The sequence below is a fragment of the Thermobia domestica genome, unplaced genomic scaffold, assembly GCF_964235325.1.
Source record: "Thermobia domestica unplaced genomic scaffold, izTheDome1.hap1.1 HAP1_SCAFFOLD_321, whole genome shotgun sequence".
Classification (NCBI taxonomy): domain Eukaryota; kingdom Metazoa; phylum Arthropoda; class Insecta; order Zygentoma; family Lepismatidae; genus Thermobia; species Thermobia domestica.
The window spans coordinates 82,643-100,512 of record NW_027656035.1 but is presented as its reverse complement, the minus strand read 5'-3'; the positions used below and the strand labels follow the sequence as shown (position 1 = coordinate 100,512).

At 33.3% G+C, this 17,870-nt stretch overlaps 1 protein-coding gene across 1 annotated transcript in view; it reads left to right on the top strand.

Annotated features, from left to right (window-relative positions):
- Positions 1-17,631, top strand: part of LOC145676743 (dynein axonemal intermediate chain 7-like) — a gene marked incomplete at its 5' end in the record, with an annotated part of 107,099 nt that extends 89,468 nt beyond the window's left edge. The window contains one exon of the mRNA XM_081747553.1: positions 16,749-17,631. Coding sequence (XP_081603679.1) covers positions 16,749-16,886 — 138 coding nt within the window. The remainder of the gene's footprint in view (positions 1-16,748) is intronic.
- Positions 17,632-17,870: the final 239 nt, after the last annotated feature.

Below are 17,870 nucleotides of genomic sequence, written 5' to 3'. Positions count from 1 at the left end.
ATTTCCGCCATACCCCATTCCCGTTCCTCTTGAGTCCGAATATTCGTCTCAGGATTTTATTGTCAAATACTTTCAGTTTGCGTTCTTCCTTTAAAGGAAGCAACTATGATTCGCAACAATACAGAAAAACAGACATGATTACCGATTTATATATTTTGAGCTTCAAATTCCTCACAGAATTCGCGACGATAAAAGATTTTGAACTGAAAAATAACATGAATTTCCTGCTTTCAGACGACATTTAATGTCTTGGTCCATATCATTTTGGTCTACTAATATTGATCTTAGATACTTGAAAGCAGTGTGCGAATTAGATAATCTATATTGGGGGGGATAAAATTAGGCCAAAGGACATAGTCTGAAGGTTCAAATTTCAAAATGAGACAATAAATACCTTACCCCCATATATATATATATATATATATATATATATATATATATATATATATATATATATATATATATATGTGTGTGTGTGTGTGTGTGTGTGTGTGTGACATCTGTAATAAATAAGAGATTTATTAATTTAATAAATCTACCGACAATAACTATGCACATATATATTGTCTGACATACACACATCCCACTAAACCTTTCTGAACGTGTTTTAATGTTGTACTCACTCTTGTCCCCGTAGCTCTCTAAGGTTTATTTAGTTAATAATTCGGCTCGAGCGATAGCCATGATCACAAGCATATGTTAATTTTTCCACTCATATTGAAAGCTTCCACTTTGCATTAATACATACAGGTTGCGAAAAGAAACCTACTTCAGTCTTGTGAAAACCACTAAAATTATCAGTTAAACCGGACATTTTATTTTTATTATTATTATTAATATTATTTTTTTATTTATTATTATTATTTTTTTTAAGAAAATCTAGATATTAGCCCATCAAATAAGAAATGGATTGTTGCTGGTCCCGATTTCTCACATCAAGGTCAAATCGAAGGCCAAATATTTAAAATATCTCAATTCAGATTTCGAGCTTGTGCTTCTACTTCTCGCTAAAGCTGTGCTCATCACGACTTTTTTTCTCCAAATATCGATTCCGTGATGGGCACAGAAAGTCAACACTTAAAAATTACTTTACTGTTAAGTTGAAGATGAGTTGATTCACTATGGGCTACGTTATTCAAGTAAAGTAAAACATTACACTGAAGTTTTTCAGACAACATTAATTGCGTGAACAGCAAACTGTACAGCGAAAAGATGGAAAAATGAAGGGTTAACTTAAAAAAAAACCGCTCCAGTTGAAATGCTTATACAGACAAGGACAATGACACGGAGAATCAGTCGTATTAACAAATGCTGAAACAAATCTTGAATTATTCGCTTATTCACCTAAAAATCACCTTCATTAACATGTCTGCTCACTAGGAGCGTATCCCCCAGCGTGTACGTTAACATATATTTACGAGAGAATACCTATATCTCAGATTTTGAGTACAGTTTCAAAAGTTCATTTCCGTAAACTGTAAAAGCAGTGATTACTATGCTAATTATCATAAATTAAATGCAACTTTTGAGTTGCATACACACAACCTACTAGGGAATGAAGACATCATGCTAACAAAGAGTACACTGGAAAATGAAATAGCATGTTATAACAAAAATTAAAATAAGATGATAATCGATACAAATATAGAGGATGAATATGACATATCCGAACTTTGCCAAGTATGGTAGAAGAAGCTATTTGTTTACTTCTTCTTGGCCAACCGCTAAGAACATTTATAAATCTATATGTGGCTTTGTTATACGCAATTAGTACATTCAACTTCACAAACGATGACGAACTGAAGGGTACGAAGGTACAGTTGCAAGTAACAACCGTAGTCATAATAATATAGTTCTACTAAACAACGTTGAAAATAGTGGGTAATTAGATGGTAAGTAGAAATGACCAAAACTGAACAGTTTACATCGATCATTTCGAAATACAGCTAGAAGATTAAATTTACAAGAAATTACAAAAATCAGTGAAATTTGGAGTTATACTAAGCATAGTTTGAGGGGGAAAGCGAGCATCCCCGGTGGGGATACTTCAGCTGACTTCTTTGGGGGGGAACAAAATGTGATTGAGGGGGAAAATCCCCCTCATCCCCCCCAGTAATTCGCACCCTGCTTGAAAGTATCTACTTTATCGAAAACATTATTTGATACTTTGAGGCATCCATAATTTGCAGTATTACAATTACAGCGAACTTCCATATATATAGTTATTTCTGCATTTACTTCTAAACCTGCAAACATTTAATAATGTCTCTGCATTTCTTTATATAGTTCTATCACCTCCTATCAGATTTATATCATCAGCACACGCATGACCTCGTGAATACCATTCAGCTCTAGGTCCTGGTGTCTATCTTTAATTTTCCTTATTAGTGCGTGGAGTTAGCGTAAAAATATTTCACTTCCGGCTACCAGTCTGCAATTTTACACAGTTCTTATATGTATACCAAAGAACAGAAAACCGCCGGGAGACACTCGATCCAATATCCAGAACTCGTGTGATGACGTCATCAATATGGCGGACAGCTTGATTCAAAACGTAAGCCATATCTCCGTCATTTATGGACCGATTTTCTTCAAACTGGGCTCATTTTAAAGAAAATTAAATTTGCAATAAAACATGTTACCAAAATATTTCCTCTAAAATTAACCGTTTCGGAGTTATTTAAGAATTTAATAAATTAATGAGTATTTATTGAAGAAAAATACATAATAACTCCGAAACCCTTAATTTTAGACGAAACACTTAGGTAACGTGTTATATTGTTAATTTCATTACCTTTAAAATGAGCTATTAATGAAGAAAATCGATCCATAAATAACTGAGATATCACATATAACGTGCGAATTACATTATTAAAATGGCGGTCACAACTTCTAACACAGCGACAAATTCAGCCAAAATACTTCACTTCCATATACTAGTACCAAATTTTGCACAGTGTTTATATACATAATAAATAATTTTAAAATACCTGGGAGCCACTTGATTTAACACGCAGAACTCCTATGTCGACGTCATCAAAATGGCCGCCGGGATTAAAACCATAGGTTTGCTTAAATACACTTAACTCCGTTACCAATCAATTTATTGAGTCTTCCAATTGTTCCATTTGAAAGAGGATGAAATAAGCTACAAAAATTTTATTCGATTTTAAATCGTTTATGATGATGACAAGGTGGAAGGGGGTAAAAAACAATGTTTCAAAATGGTTGCTGTTGGCTTAATATATTTTGCAATGACATTTCTGTTATTATAAGAGGCGTTAACTCAAGTAAACACATTACATCCATTGCAATGTTGCGTGCTTGTGTAATTTTTTAAAGAGTGATTCATCTTTAATTATAAATTATACGACAAAAGAGTGAACATGAAAATAAAAATAGTTATTTACACCTTTTAGTGGATCCAGTGCCCTCTTTTTACTGATTGGCAAAAATGAAAAAAAAAATACTTTTCTTTTTTTAGGAACAGTAACAGATATTTACAACAGTTTCTCTCAATGAAAATATGTACAGTCCATATGGATTATTAACGCGGAAGCCACAACTATTGAAAACAATGTAAACTTTAAACAAAGTGACAAGTTTGTAAGATTAAACTTAATTTCTGCATTGACCCTCACAACCACAAAGTAAAGTGCGAAGTTCGTGTATTTTTACCCATCGACAGCGCGTGCAAATCAGTTTGCACTTGCATGCTATCAACTCTTTTAGCTTTTCCATGAAGTTTGGCTTGTCGACTAGAGGGGCTCGTAGTCATCTGCCGTCTTCTTCCATCCCCACTCACAAGGATCCAAGCGTTGACTGTTCCGTTGAAGACAGTTTGTCCACAATGAATATTTCTCCTCTTCAAATGTTGCAACAGAGCGTTGCTGGTTGGTGGAATATTTTCAATGGATCTGTTTTGCTGGGTAAAGAGAATCCGCCTGGCCTCATTGACGGTCTCTGCAGAACCTGATGAATGGTACATAAGAACTACAAAGTGATGAATGAGTAAAAACGTGTCGTCATCTTCAAAGATGTTATCCAGAACTTGAGAATATGCCGAAAAAGATTTGTCTACATCTCGGAAAAACATCCAAGTTTTCCATGCAGAGGTTTTACCAATACTTAATAAAACTTGACACAGTGTCAGCCCCCGTAAATGCATGGAAGAAAGGCAAAAGATCTGGAACTCCTCATGGAACTTTGTTGTGCAACTCGTGGAACTTTGTTGTGCAACTCGTGGAACTTTGTTGTGCAACTCGTGAATCGGAAGGTATTGGAGGTGCTTTCCACTGCCGTATTCAATCCAAAATTCTTTCAGTGTATTAAGTCTAGAAAAGGCATATATAGCAATTATTACCACGTCACTATCAACAGTTTTCACCATGACCTAAGAACAACCCGAGTATTCCATGGCATGCCATACATGAAGTAGGAGACGGGCATCGGCTTCTTCATGGAATTCGGAAGATATAGCTTCAAATGTCGCCTCCATTTGCGATCAAATCACCGTGTCTCTGTAGGTGCAAATTAATATTTTTTCCGGCGGGGAGATCCATTTTGACCAGGTTTTCAGCTAAAAATTCAAAGAGTTCTTTGTTTTTACTGTGAACAAGGAACTTACTGAAAGATTTGGGAATGACAACATTAGATTTTACATTTATTCTGAGCCCAAACTCTCTCGAATGTCTTACGTCACTTTCTAGGCTTCCTTCTAGGTAGCGGTCAAAAACTAGGTCAACTCTTTCCACAGATCTTAATCTCATTAGAATGTATGGTTTAACAATCTGGTTGCAGTACTCTTGAAATGTTCGACTGGACTTAGGGACAAGCATACGGATCAAGGCTGCTACATCGATTATGAGCGAAGAAACTTCGGGCTCATGAGCAGTGGTCACCCGAACTCCACTTGACTCGACGATACAGGACACCACGTCGGATTTTTTTATTGGTTTTCCGAGCTTACCGCGGTCGCATATGGAAAATGGACATGAGCTATTTTCATGGGTAAAGAACTTTTTGACGTTAATTCCCATGATTGACTAGCAACGTACAACTTGGCAAAAAGAGTACTGTCTTTTCTAAAGTCTACTATTTTCTGCTTGTCTTTGGACTTAACTGTAAGTTTCTTAGCACTCATCAAAGGAAGGTTGTTTCTTTTGATGACTTAATGGATGGAAATTTTTTTAAAGATCAACCGATCTTCGACAAATGTATCAAATTGGCTTTTTCCTGTAGCATTTACCGACATGACGCTTATCGCATTTTCTCCTGGGAGGATTCTACTGCTGTTGACTGTAGTTAACTCATCTTCGAATGGGTTGCCGTGTGATTCAAACACTTCAACAAGAGCAGAAACATGGTTTTCTAATTTCTTATGAAAACTTGGAGTATTTTCATGATCCTCCTCGGAAATGATGTTACGATTTCAGGTTCCGATCCTTTTCAAACTCTCCAATCATGCCGACAACTTCAGGTCCTGCAACCATCCATTGCAATAGCTCCTCCCCTTGACTTAGACGGGATAAGTTAATTGAAGAATTTTTAATTAGTTTGTTGTTCTGCTCATCTAACAGGTCATGTGCCATCCTAGAAAATTTTCTTTTAGTTTTGCAGCCAGATATATTTCCGTTTTGGAACTCAAGGAACATTGTTGGATGCATCTCTGGCAGTTGCTTTAAGTTGTACAAAAAACACTGGCAGCCATCGCGCATAGTATGGTCGAGAGGTGGTCTTCCAGTACATTGTGTGATAGAATATTTGTTTCTTTTCTAAAAATTCGGTAAGTATCAGAAATCACCACTAGCAAAAACAAGAGAAATGTTTTTGCGTTTTCTTCAAGTAGAAACCTCTACCATCTACTAGAAGAAAATGTACGGATGTTCTTTTCATCCACTTCCAAGTGTCATCGCCATATATAATTCATAAACCATTTACCTATAAACTAAATCGAATAACATTTTTGTAGCTTATTTCATGCTCTTTCAAATGAAACAATTGGAAGACTCAAAAAAATGATTGGTAACGGAGATAGTTGTATTTAAGCAAACCTATGTTTTTAATCCCGGCGGCCATTTTGATGACGTCAACATAGGAGTTCAGCGTGTTAAATCAAATGGCTCCCAGGTATTTTAAAATTATTTATTATGTATATAAACACTGTGCAAAATTTGGAACTGGTATATGGAAGTGAAGTATTTTGGCTGAATTTGTCGCTGTGTTAGAAGTTGTGACTGCCATTTTAATAATGTAATTAACACGTTATATGTGATATCTCAGTTATTAATGGACCGATTTTCTTCATTAATAGCTCATTTTAAAGGTAATGAAATTAACAATATAACACGTTACCTAAGTGTTTCGTCTAAAACTAAGGGTTTCGGAGTTATGTATTTTTCTTCAATAAATACTCATTAATTTATTAAATTCTTAAATAACTCCAAACGGTTAATTTTAGAGGAAATATTTTGGTAACATGTTTTATTGCAAATTTAATTTTCTTTAAAATGAGCCCAGTTTGAAGAAAATCGGTCCATAAATAACGGAGATATGGCTTATGTTTTGAATCGAGCTGTCCGCCATATTGATGACGTCATCACACGAGTTCTGGATATTGGATCGAGTGTCTCCCGGCGGTTTTCTGTTCTTTGGTATACATATAAGAACTGTGTAAAATTGCAGACTGGTAGCCGGAAGTGAAATATTTTGGTGGTTTCTGACACTAACTCCATGCACTATATATGCGTACTCCAGAATGAAGTTTAATAATAATAATGTCGAAAACGCATCTCCTTGTTTCAGGCCATTTTCGACGAGGAGGCTCGTAGAAAGGAATTTTCCTACTCGGACTTTACTTTGGGATTCGTTTAAACGCACCTTAATTAATCTAACTAGGTTTTTTGGTATTCCAAATTCTGCAAAAATGTTGTAAAATATTTATTTCCTAATAGAATCGTAAGCCTTTCTAAAATCAATAAATAATTGATGTATCGAATTATTGAATTCCCATTTCTTTTCGAGTATTTGTCGAATGGTAAATATCTTGTCCATACTTGATCGATTTCGCCTAAATCCGCACTGATAATCTCCAATAATTTTATCCGGGTATGAGATCAATCTTGCTAATAAAATGTTTTATTATTTTATAGAGAGGATTTTATAGGAAGTTGTCACAAGATAAATACCTTGATAATTATTACAATAAGTTTTATCGCCTTTCTTGTGAATTGGAACAATGAATCATTTTTTCCACTCTTGTGATAATTTCTCCTTGTTCCAGATAAAGAGAATAAGTTTGTGCATCTTGGTCCACAATTTTCCCCTCTAACTAAATTTAACTCAGACGGAATTTCGTCTACACCCGGAGATTTGTATTTCTTTAATTTCTTTATAGCAATTTCTACTTCTGTTCGGCTAGACTCCGAAATTTATAGTTCTGCTGTACATTTCCCTTTCCCCACGAACATTAGCTTTTAGCTTTGTGTTAAGCAAATTGTCAAATCAATTAAAGATGCTATCTGTATCAATAAGAATTGTTCCGTCGTCTCTCTTTAACATATACGCGCGATGTTGATATCCTTTCTTAAATTCGTTGATGCCCTTGAACATGTCTCGATTTTTTTTCTTTTACTATTATCTATAATTTCATTAATTTAAGGTAACAAAAAATTTCATTTCTCTCGTCTAAACATTTCGGAAGTTTTCCATCTGATGTCAACGAAATTTAGTGTAGTTAGGATCTATATCGTAGACCTACGTATTTTGTACCCAACGCAGTTTCGCTTATTTTGCCTTCTCCGTTAGTTTGGTGCATTCCTGGTTGAACCATGTTTTGTTCCTCCGTATTTCCGCATGCCCCAATTTTTCTCTTGCTGAAATGTTAATGGTATCCGTAATTTGAACCCAAGTATCCTGAACGTTAGTACTCTCAAAACCTTCTAAAAACGAGAATCTATTACACTTCAATCTTTTATTCCTCTCTCGCCTGGTTCTCCTCTAATTTCCTTAAACTAAAATTCTCCGTTTTCAGATGTTGAATATTCTCTTTATTCAACGATAGCCTCTCTCCCTTGTTATCGCTGCTACCAGATAGTGACCTGTGTCACAGGCGGGTTCTCTGAACGAGTGAACATCGATTATGCTAGACTGTCTTCTTATTTCTACTGAAACGTATCCAATTTGATTGTATTCTTCCATGTGGCGAGGTACTTGTGTATTTATGGACGTCACGATGTGAGAATTGTGTACTCTTCACATAAGGTTTTTGGATGTTCCAAAGTTCACGAAACTAACGCCGTTGTCATTACTTTCCTCATGTAGACTTTCTTTTCCTACAATCGGTTTAAAAATATCCTGTCGCACCACCTTCGCATTGAAATCTTCTAATAGAATTTTCATATGATATCGCGGTACTTGGTCGAATACCCGTGATACTTCTTCATTATATCGTCATCGTTTTCTACTGTTGGAGTATGTACATTTTAAACAATAATATCACACCACCGACCCTAAGGAGTAATAAAAAAACGTCTATCATTAACAAATTCAACCCACTTAATTGCTGATATTAAAAGAATCGATTTAGAATGCTATTTGAGTGGTCATACAGAATAAAAAAACAAAAGTTTACAATTATTACTGGAAATTAATGCTGTCACAAATTTCGAACATTTTAAAAGCATATAGTTTCTTATATATTGAACTTTCAATTCTTATCGATAGTATAAAACGTTACAAATAGTTGTACTGTAAATTTCCATAGCTGATCTTCAAATGGATCTGTATAACAACCAAACGTAGTTTTGTCCACTTTAACAAAAAGTCCAAAATAAGATCCTTGAAAACAGCTCTTATTTATAAATGAATACATAATAATCGCTTTTGCCTGTTGGAATGGTCGCCGAATTCTACTTCGCCCGGGCGCCAAAATCTCTAGCCGACTCTGGTTTGTAGCTAACATTGTGCACCGTGATGCAACTATTCCTCGAAAGTGTATTTGATCCCATGCTTTAGACGCTTATCAAGGCCAACAAAAGCTTACTTTGGTTTGAAATTATTGAAATTGTCAAAGGGCAATGGGAGATGTTTGATGGATCTAGGAAGAAGGATACCATTTTACGCAGAAATGAATAAAGTCGGCTGAATTGAATTTGATATGGTAAATAAAATGACAAGAATTTCATATTTACTTTTGAGTCAATTCAAAACTTTTATCCAATGTTCTATTTTAGAAAGGAAAAAATAATCTAGAGCCCATTGTTGTATGACACTTATGCTGAATGTACGTAACCATACCAAAATTTCGACAGGCAAACACTTATGTGCTTCTTGCATCCCTCCTAATTTTCGGATGGATCTTAAGATCAAACCTGTAATGTTGACAAAGTGTTTATAAAGGTTTATAGGTTGACATTTTTAGATGTTTGAGTTAATTTTTGAGTTTATTCATATCAAACCTATGTCTTTTCTTCATTCTTTCTAAAATTTAGTAGTGCTACAAGATAAAGACTCTAACGTTTGCAATTTCGTTCTTTGTAATCAGTGGTGCTATTCAACCGATTTGCACCGTTTCGGAAGAACAGGTTGTTAACATATTTCGAGTTCTCAGAACCGTTTATTATACCCAGGCATAACAGTAAATTTTATCCAGTTATACCCTGGAACAGTAAATTTTAGTTAAATTATCTTTGTTTTTTAGAAATGCTTACAACTGCAGGAATAAACATATGATTTCTCAGAACAAGATATAAGCGTTTATTTCTTAATCTCGAATGCTCAGATAGGTGTTGGTTATTTATATTTGAAATGCATATATACCATTATCAACAATTGTTGATTCATTGCTGAATTAAAGTCTTTCCAACACTTTTTGGCAACCATCTATCCGGGATAATTCGTTTCCAAGATATTCGCAATGCTACCTAATTTCATCGAGCTAAATTTACGATATATTTCCGTAATAAATTTCCGGTTACTAGACAATTCATAGGAAACAATATGAAATAAAAATTGAAATATTTTGTGAGGGAAAAATGTACAACACAATTTTAAAGTTTTAGTTTCGTAAAATTTTATAATTAATTAGCCCATATACGTTGTATATTGACGCTGTTAACTTATGTATCACATTAATTGATTGTTTGCTGTTTATAACTTTAATAAGCCTATGAAAATGATTTTAACAATATAGAAGTGCGTTCACTACAAATATGTATTTATCTCCTAATAACGTAATGCATGCTAAACCTTCGTAAGTTCAAAATATGTTTACGAAATTTGTTTTCTATCGAGTCAACCTCAACTCTCAAGTGTCAAGCACTAGCACTTGAATTTTGTAAAATGAGGCATAACAACTACTCAATTTCATTAGTACTCGGAAAATACGTTAAAGTGCATAATTAAAATTTATTTAATTGTTTCAATGTACTAACTTAGAAAATGGTACAGATGCCTTTCATTTAAAACAAAGATAATTTACATTCAGTTTTCAAAATTTAATGAAAAATAAATCTTAAAGCTATAACTATTATTGATGTGTGTGTTATTTGTCTAGTATATGAGTTAATCTCAACATTGAACTATTGCGTGCCGTTTATTGCTATAACGTTCTTGTTCAACGATAAAGAAAGTTCACAAGGTATTAACGTGTAGTACTGAAATTTCTACATCGGAACGAGACACGTAAAAAATACTTGGATAACAAAATCGTAGACTCTTAAATTGATATTTATTGAATAACCAAGAAACCAAAAGTGAATTGTTTCATATCACCCTACCTTAAACTAAATGTGACAATGTAAAGGTTGGCATAGTAGTAAGGACCTCACCCTATCTCACTCTTGATTATCCAATTTGGGGCCACCATGGACCATAGCGAATGAATCAGGGATTCTTTGGTCCGGGATTGCGTCACCTATTGAAATTTTGCTTATGCTTATTCAGGGGCCATGAACGCTGGTGCGAATGAGTCAGAGGTACCTTGGCCCTGCTATGACGTCATTAAATTGGGAGTTTTGGATCAGATGTTATGATGATTCTTTTAAATTACTAAAAATATGATCTTGATTATTTATTACGTTATGAAATGGTACAGGTTTACGAATATCTTTTTATTTTTCCTTCCCTTTTATGGCATAAAATTTGAAGCTTGTTATCATTTTGATGAGATGGACTAACACTGGTGCAAATGAAATCTCACGGTTAGGCTAAAGGAGACGGTGACTATGAGAAATGAATGAAAGTGTGGGAGAAAATTGGAGTATCCCGAGCATAATGTTGCCCACCACAAAACTACTTTCACGGGGCTTGAACCAGGGACCCCCATACAGCAGAGGCGAACGCTTTACCACTGAGCTACCGCGTCCCTTACTGGTGCGAATGAATTAGAGGTATTTGGCTCGAGCTAATGTGTTCGTGTGACGTCACTGAACTGGGATTTTTAGCTTGAAAGTTATGGTGGCTTGTTTCGTTCCGTTTTATGGTTATAAAATTACTAAAACAAGGTTTGATCTCTTTCTTGATGACCTATTACATTATGAATTAGTAGACCCCAGTAATAGTATAAATTAGTATTAGTATTAATATGAAACTCGAAAACTTTGGAGTTCCTCCGTGGCTAATCGGTTAGCGTATGCGCCTTTAACGTGGGAGACCAGGGTTCGATTCCCGGAAGGAGCTTAAGCGGTTTGGATTTCACGTTAATTAGTAGGTTCTATCCTAGCTGCTGAACGGTACATTAATCTCAAAATCAACTTAACTCGAAAACTTTGGGAGGAATACTTGATTTTTGGTTAAGGTTTAGTTTTCATTCGCAGGACTTATGGGACTCGAACCACGATATTCAATTGTCAAAAAGTGTGTCCAGGAAAGCATACATTTATTTTAGACGCATAAAAGAGGGGGAGGGGCAATCCCGGACTTGGTTAACAATAATAATTTATATTGTATTCGTTTGTGGATTAAATAAAACTGTTGGAAATATTTAAAAAGCTTCTTTGTGTATTGACTTATAATCATATGTTGATAAAGAATCGTCAACTATATCGTGTTACATATGCTTACGTATTCGTTGTCACAGTATTGTTGGCATTGTTTGTTTGAACAAGTACGGTGTTTAATTGTCAAATAGTGTGTAATGGTTTACGTTGAAAAGATATATTCATTCATTGAGAAGGAGAAAAGGGATGAGATTATGTTATTTTGGACCTAGTTAGTACCTCTTGTTTTCGTCTGTGACGTCACATTTACGTTTTGTTTAAATCTGATTGGTTCATTGTAATAACGATTAATCATACTTATGTAACGAGATAACATTGAGGAGTTATTTCTTATGACAAAACAACAACATATATGTGTAATGATTTACTTTGAAAGAATACATTCATTCCTAGAGAAGATAAAAGAGGGAAGTGATGAGCTGAACCTAGTTACTACCTTTCGTTTCCGTTCGTGGACAAATAATAATGACGTCATGAGTATAGGCTTTTATAGGGCATGAGTACATGAACGAACACTAAAATTTCATGATTGGTGGATTAATTTGGCAGAACCAAAGTCATGGTCTCCAGAACTAATTTTAGTTTTTGATCACCTAAAATTGCTAAAGATATAATTTAAGAAGGCTTCTAACCTCATGTATTCTCTTTATTACGTTATAGGCATGCACAGTCTAGATTTAGTTCCCGAAGGTCATGAGTTTGATTCTCGATGATGGCTTATAGGACTGATATCAACAAATGTTCGTGCTGTTTTGGATTTATGCTCTACATAGACGTTGTGTGAGCTCTTCAAAGTAGAGTTTACTGTCACTTTATTTATATATAATGAGGATATGCGTACCTTAATCCACTCCTCTTAAGCTTTTTGATAAGAGAGAACCACGATACTTTAAGGTTACCTTCTTGGTCTTGGTGTTAGTTCGTGTAATTTATATCTAAAATAACATTGACAGTTTAGTTAAAATCATCATCTCAAAATATTTTAGCCAAAATTTTTCAGTGAGTGCAAAGAGGGAATTGTTTCACGGTTAACCGCCAAACATCCGGTTTTTAACTATTCGATTAACAAATAAACGGTTTTAACTATTCGATTAACAAATAAACGGTTTTTAACTATTCGATTAAATTTTGAGACCACTAATTTCCAGTTATTTCAAAAGTTCAAGTGAAAATTTGAAACTAAAATTTCTAGAACTCAAAGGTTTACAATCAAAAAATTTGAACCGAAATTTTCGAATTAAAAGTGTCAAACTCAAAATTTTATAACTTGAAATTTTCAAATCACAATTTTCAAACTAAAAAGTTGAAACCATATTTTAGAAGTAAAAATTTGAAACTAAAATTACGAACAAGAAAAAACTTGAAATAAAATTTTTAAATTCGAAATTTCAAATCAAAGAAAAAAATTCAAACTGAAATTTTAGAATTAAAAGTTTTCGAAACAAATTTTGGAAAACTACAAATTTTCGAACAAAAAAAATGAAATAAAAAATTTCGATTTCAAATTTTTCAAATCAAACAATTTCACACTGAAATTTTTGAACTAGAAATGTAAACAAATTTTCGAAACATGAAATCAAAATTTTCGAACCAAAAGAAGTTGAAACCAATTTTTCAGAACTAGAAAGTTGAAACTAAAATTTTCGAACAAAAATGAAATGAAGATTTTTCAAACAAAAAATTCGAACTGAGATTTCCGCATTAAAAGTTTCAACCTGTCAAATTAAAAAAATTTATAACTTGAAAATTTCAAATTACAATTTTCGAACCAAAATGTTGAAACCAAATTTTAGAAGTAAAAAGTTGAAACTAAACTTACGAACAAGAAAAAACTTGAAATAAAATTTTTAAATTCGAAATTTCAAATCAAAGAAAAAAATTCAAACTGAAATTTTAGAATTAAAAGTTTTCGAAACAAATTTTAGAAAACTACAAATTTTCGAACAAAAAAGATGAAATAAAAAATTTCGATTTCAAATTTTTCAAATCAAACAATTTCACACTGAAATTTTTGAACTAGAAATGTAAACAAATTTTCGAAACATGAAATCAAAATTTTCGAACCAAAAGAAGTTGAAACCAATTTTTCAGAACTAGAAAGTTGAAACTAAAATTTTCGAACAAAAATGAAATGAAGATTTTTCAAACGAAAAATTCGAACTGAGATTTTCGCATTAAAAGTTTCAACCTGTCAAATTAAAAAAATTTATAACTTGAAAATTTCAAATTACAATTTTCGAACCAAAATGTTGAAACCAAATTTTAGAACTAGAAAGTTGAAACTAAAATTTTCGAACAAAAAAATGAAATCAAGCTTATTTCAAACAAAAAAATCAAACTGAAATTTTCGAACTAAAAGATTCAACATGTGTGAAACAAAAAATTATAACGAAATTTAAAAATCAAAGTTTTGAACCTAAATTTAAAACCAAAATTTTCGAATTAAAAGTTTAAAGTTTCAAATTTCAAAACATTTCAAAAGTTTCAAAAAATAATTCGAAATTTTCATACAAAATTCTTGATAAAAAATTAAGCAGAGGTTTGAAAGTGATCACTTAATTAGATTACACCTTAGAAATAAACGGTTTACAACAAATGAACGTTTTCGATTACATTTGCAATCTTAAAATTGAAAGTGTAAAATTAATGAATGGATTTCAATGTCGAACTAGAAGTTAGAGGTAGGGATTAACCAATTTTTGGCAAAGGTAACTTTTCATCAATAACTATCCTCTATTCAAGTTTTATAGTCATAAAAGTTTATCATTTCAGATGACGAGAAAACTCCATAAAATTAAAAAAAAATTAGCAATGATCTGTTTTGGTCATAACTCATTTCATAAGGCATAACCATAGCCGTTTACTGATTTTAAAATTTTAATTGTCTTGAAGAAATATTTGGGACTAAGTTATTGAAACGATGAACCGTTTGGTATGCCATAACCGGACCGAGACATTGATATTGCTTGAAATGAAGTTGAATCAAGCTTTATCTCATTAGCAGCTCTAACTTACGAACCGTTTTAGTGTACTGTAACATTTATTTGTTACAGAATAACGTCGACCTGATGAGCTAGTTGGCCAGCCATAATCGGACTTTTTTTCGTATCATCTTGAAAGCACGCAAAGCTTCTTAGAATGGTTATAGGCGTTACGCTACGTGAAAACCCGAATCCCTACCACTGAACAAACATAAACGCATATTTTCAAGACCTTGAATCGAACCTGGGACCATTTTAAGAGAAGGTTACTTACCCAAAGTTTTCCTCCCAAAGTTTTCGAGTTAAGTTGATTTTGAGTTTAATGTACCGTTCAGCATCTAGGATAGAACCTACTAATTAACGTGAAATCCAAACCGCTTAAGCTCCTTCCGGGAATCGAACCCTGGTCTCCCACGTTAAAGGCGCATACGCTAACCGATTAGCCACGGAGGAACTCCAAAGTTTTCGAGTTTCATATTAATACTAATACTAATTTATACTATTACTGGGGTCTACTAATTCATAATGTAATAGGTCATCAAGAAAGAGATCAAACCTTGTTTTAGTAATTTTATAACCATAAAACGGAACGAAACAAGCCACCATAACTTCCAAGCTAAAAATCCCAGTTCAGTGACGTCACACGAACACATTAGCTCGAGCCAAATACCTCTAATTCATTCGCACCAGTAAGGGAAGCGGTAGCTCAGTAGTAAAGCGTTCGCCTCTGCTGTATGGGGGTCCCTGGTTCAAGCCCCGCGAAAGTAGTTTTGTGGTGGGCAACATTATGCTCGGGATATTCCAATTTTCTCCCACACTTTCATTCATTTCTCATCGTCACCGTCTCCTTTAGCCTAACCGTGAGATTTCATTTGCACCAGTGTTAGTCCATCTCATCAAAGGGATAACAATCTCCAAATTTTATGCCATAAAAGGGAAGGAAAAATAAAAAGATATTCGTAAACCTGTACTATTTCATAACGTAATAAATAATCAAGATCATATTTTTAGTAATTTAAAAGAATCATCATAACATCTGATCCAAAACTCCCAATTTAATGACGTCATAGCAGGGCCAAGGTACCTCTGACTCATTCGCACCAGCGTGCATGGCCCCTGAATAAGCATAAGCAAAATTTCAATAGGTGACGCAATCCCGGACCAAAGAATCCCTGATTCATTCGCTATGGTCCATGGTGGCCCCAAATTGGATAATCAAGTGAGATAGGGTGAGGCCCTTACTACTTGCATAAATAGTAAAAAAGTCATACATATTATTTTCATTGCACAAATCACTCCTTGGCACACAATTACTTGTTATATATATATATATATATATATATATATATATATATATATATATATATATATATATATATATATATATATATATATATATATATATATATATATATATATATATGTCGTAGCATAAAAAGAAACATAACTTAAAAAATGAACTTCGAAAAGTCATGGATTACAATCGTTGGAGGATTAATCTTAATTTTATAAACGTCAACATGAAACATTAGCGTGAATTCTCGACATATTAGCGAGGTCTCTTTCCCTTCTAAATTGGTTCTACTGCCGCTTGCAAATTAGGAAAGCAAAGTTCTATCATAATCTGCTTTTTGAGACTTAAATCATAAATAGAGTGTTACATTTCTTCTTTAAAATAGATATAACTTTCAACATTATTTCAGCCAGGAAATTTGTACAAGTCCGTTGTATACTGTGTATCAATAAACTTGTTCTATTTCTTTTCTAGTTTTATCCTGACCTCTTCTGGCTCATCACAGATAAAGGGTCTGAAGAATCGAAAGTCCAGATGCAGAATATGGAAAGTGAACTTCGTGAGTGTGTTACTCAAATGCTTTTGGCAACAAAAGTATTGAGTTTTTCGTAGAACAATATTTATTTTAAACCATTAAGAAGACTGCTTAAACTGAACATCGTTAAAAACAAGGATATTTGTACGCTTAAAACTTGTTTTTTTTTATTTGGGTGTGTAACACAAAAGTATATATAGGACATGTATTTATTACTAGTGTGGAAACTTTTATACCTAATTTTTTAGTGCTCAAGTTTAATTCTCTCTCTCTCTCTCTCTCTCTCTGAAGGCAGGCAGTTTTGGTCAGTAATATTATGCATCTTAAGTGTGTATCACAGGCTATTAGAAATGTACAACGAACTTATTTTGTATAATGGTTTTATATGTATTGATTCCTAGATTTTCTTATTGTGTATTATAATGAAAACATTGATTTTTGTGTACAAATAAAACAGGGAGAGAAACCATTGTTAAAGTTTATCTAGATATCATTTTTTATTGTTTTTATGCCGAGATTTTTCGTATTGTTGTTCCAAAAGATTGTATTTTTCTTTTACAATGAAAGATAAACGTGTGCATGTTGATATGTTACTATAACTGTAAGTGTGCAGTTTGTTTTCAATAGAAGTAGAAACAACTAATAGGAAGTTTATACCTTACAAAAATAAATGTGTGAAGTAAAAAAAAAAACATTCAGATAGATTATTTTAAACACGATTCTCTATATATTCTAATAAATCAATTTGACAACTGTCTATTATAAACGATGTGGTCGATTTAAAATAAATTTCCGTATCTAAATATTTTTAATCCTTTGGGGACTTTTGGTACAGATCTGTACCATGGCGTTGACCTTCGGAATTTACTTTATAAATCTCTAGTAAAGTTTTTCACACTTTTTTTTTTTTTTTTTTTTGCATTCATTCAAGCGGAGGAGCATCAAAAAATGTTTCATGGGCATTGTGTAGTCACACGTGTGATGCCTTGGGGCAGTGACGTCACAAACATGGACGAAATAAAAAGAAAAGGGTAAATTTTAGAGCTCTTTTTTTTTTTTTT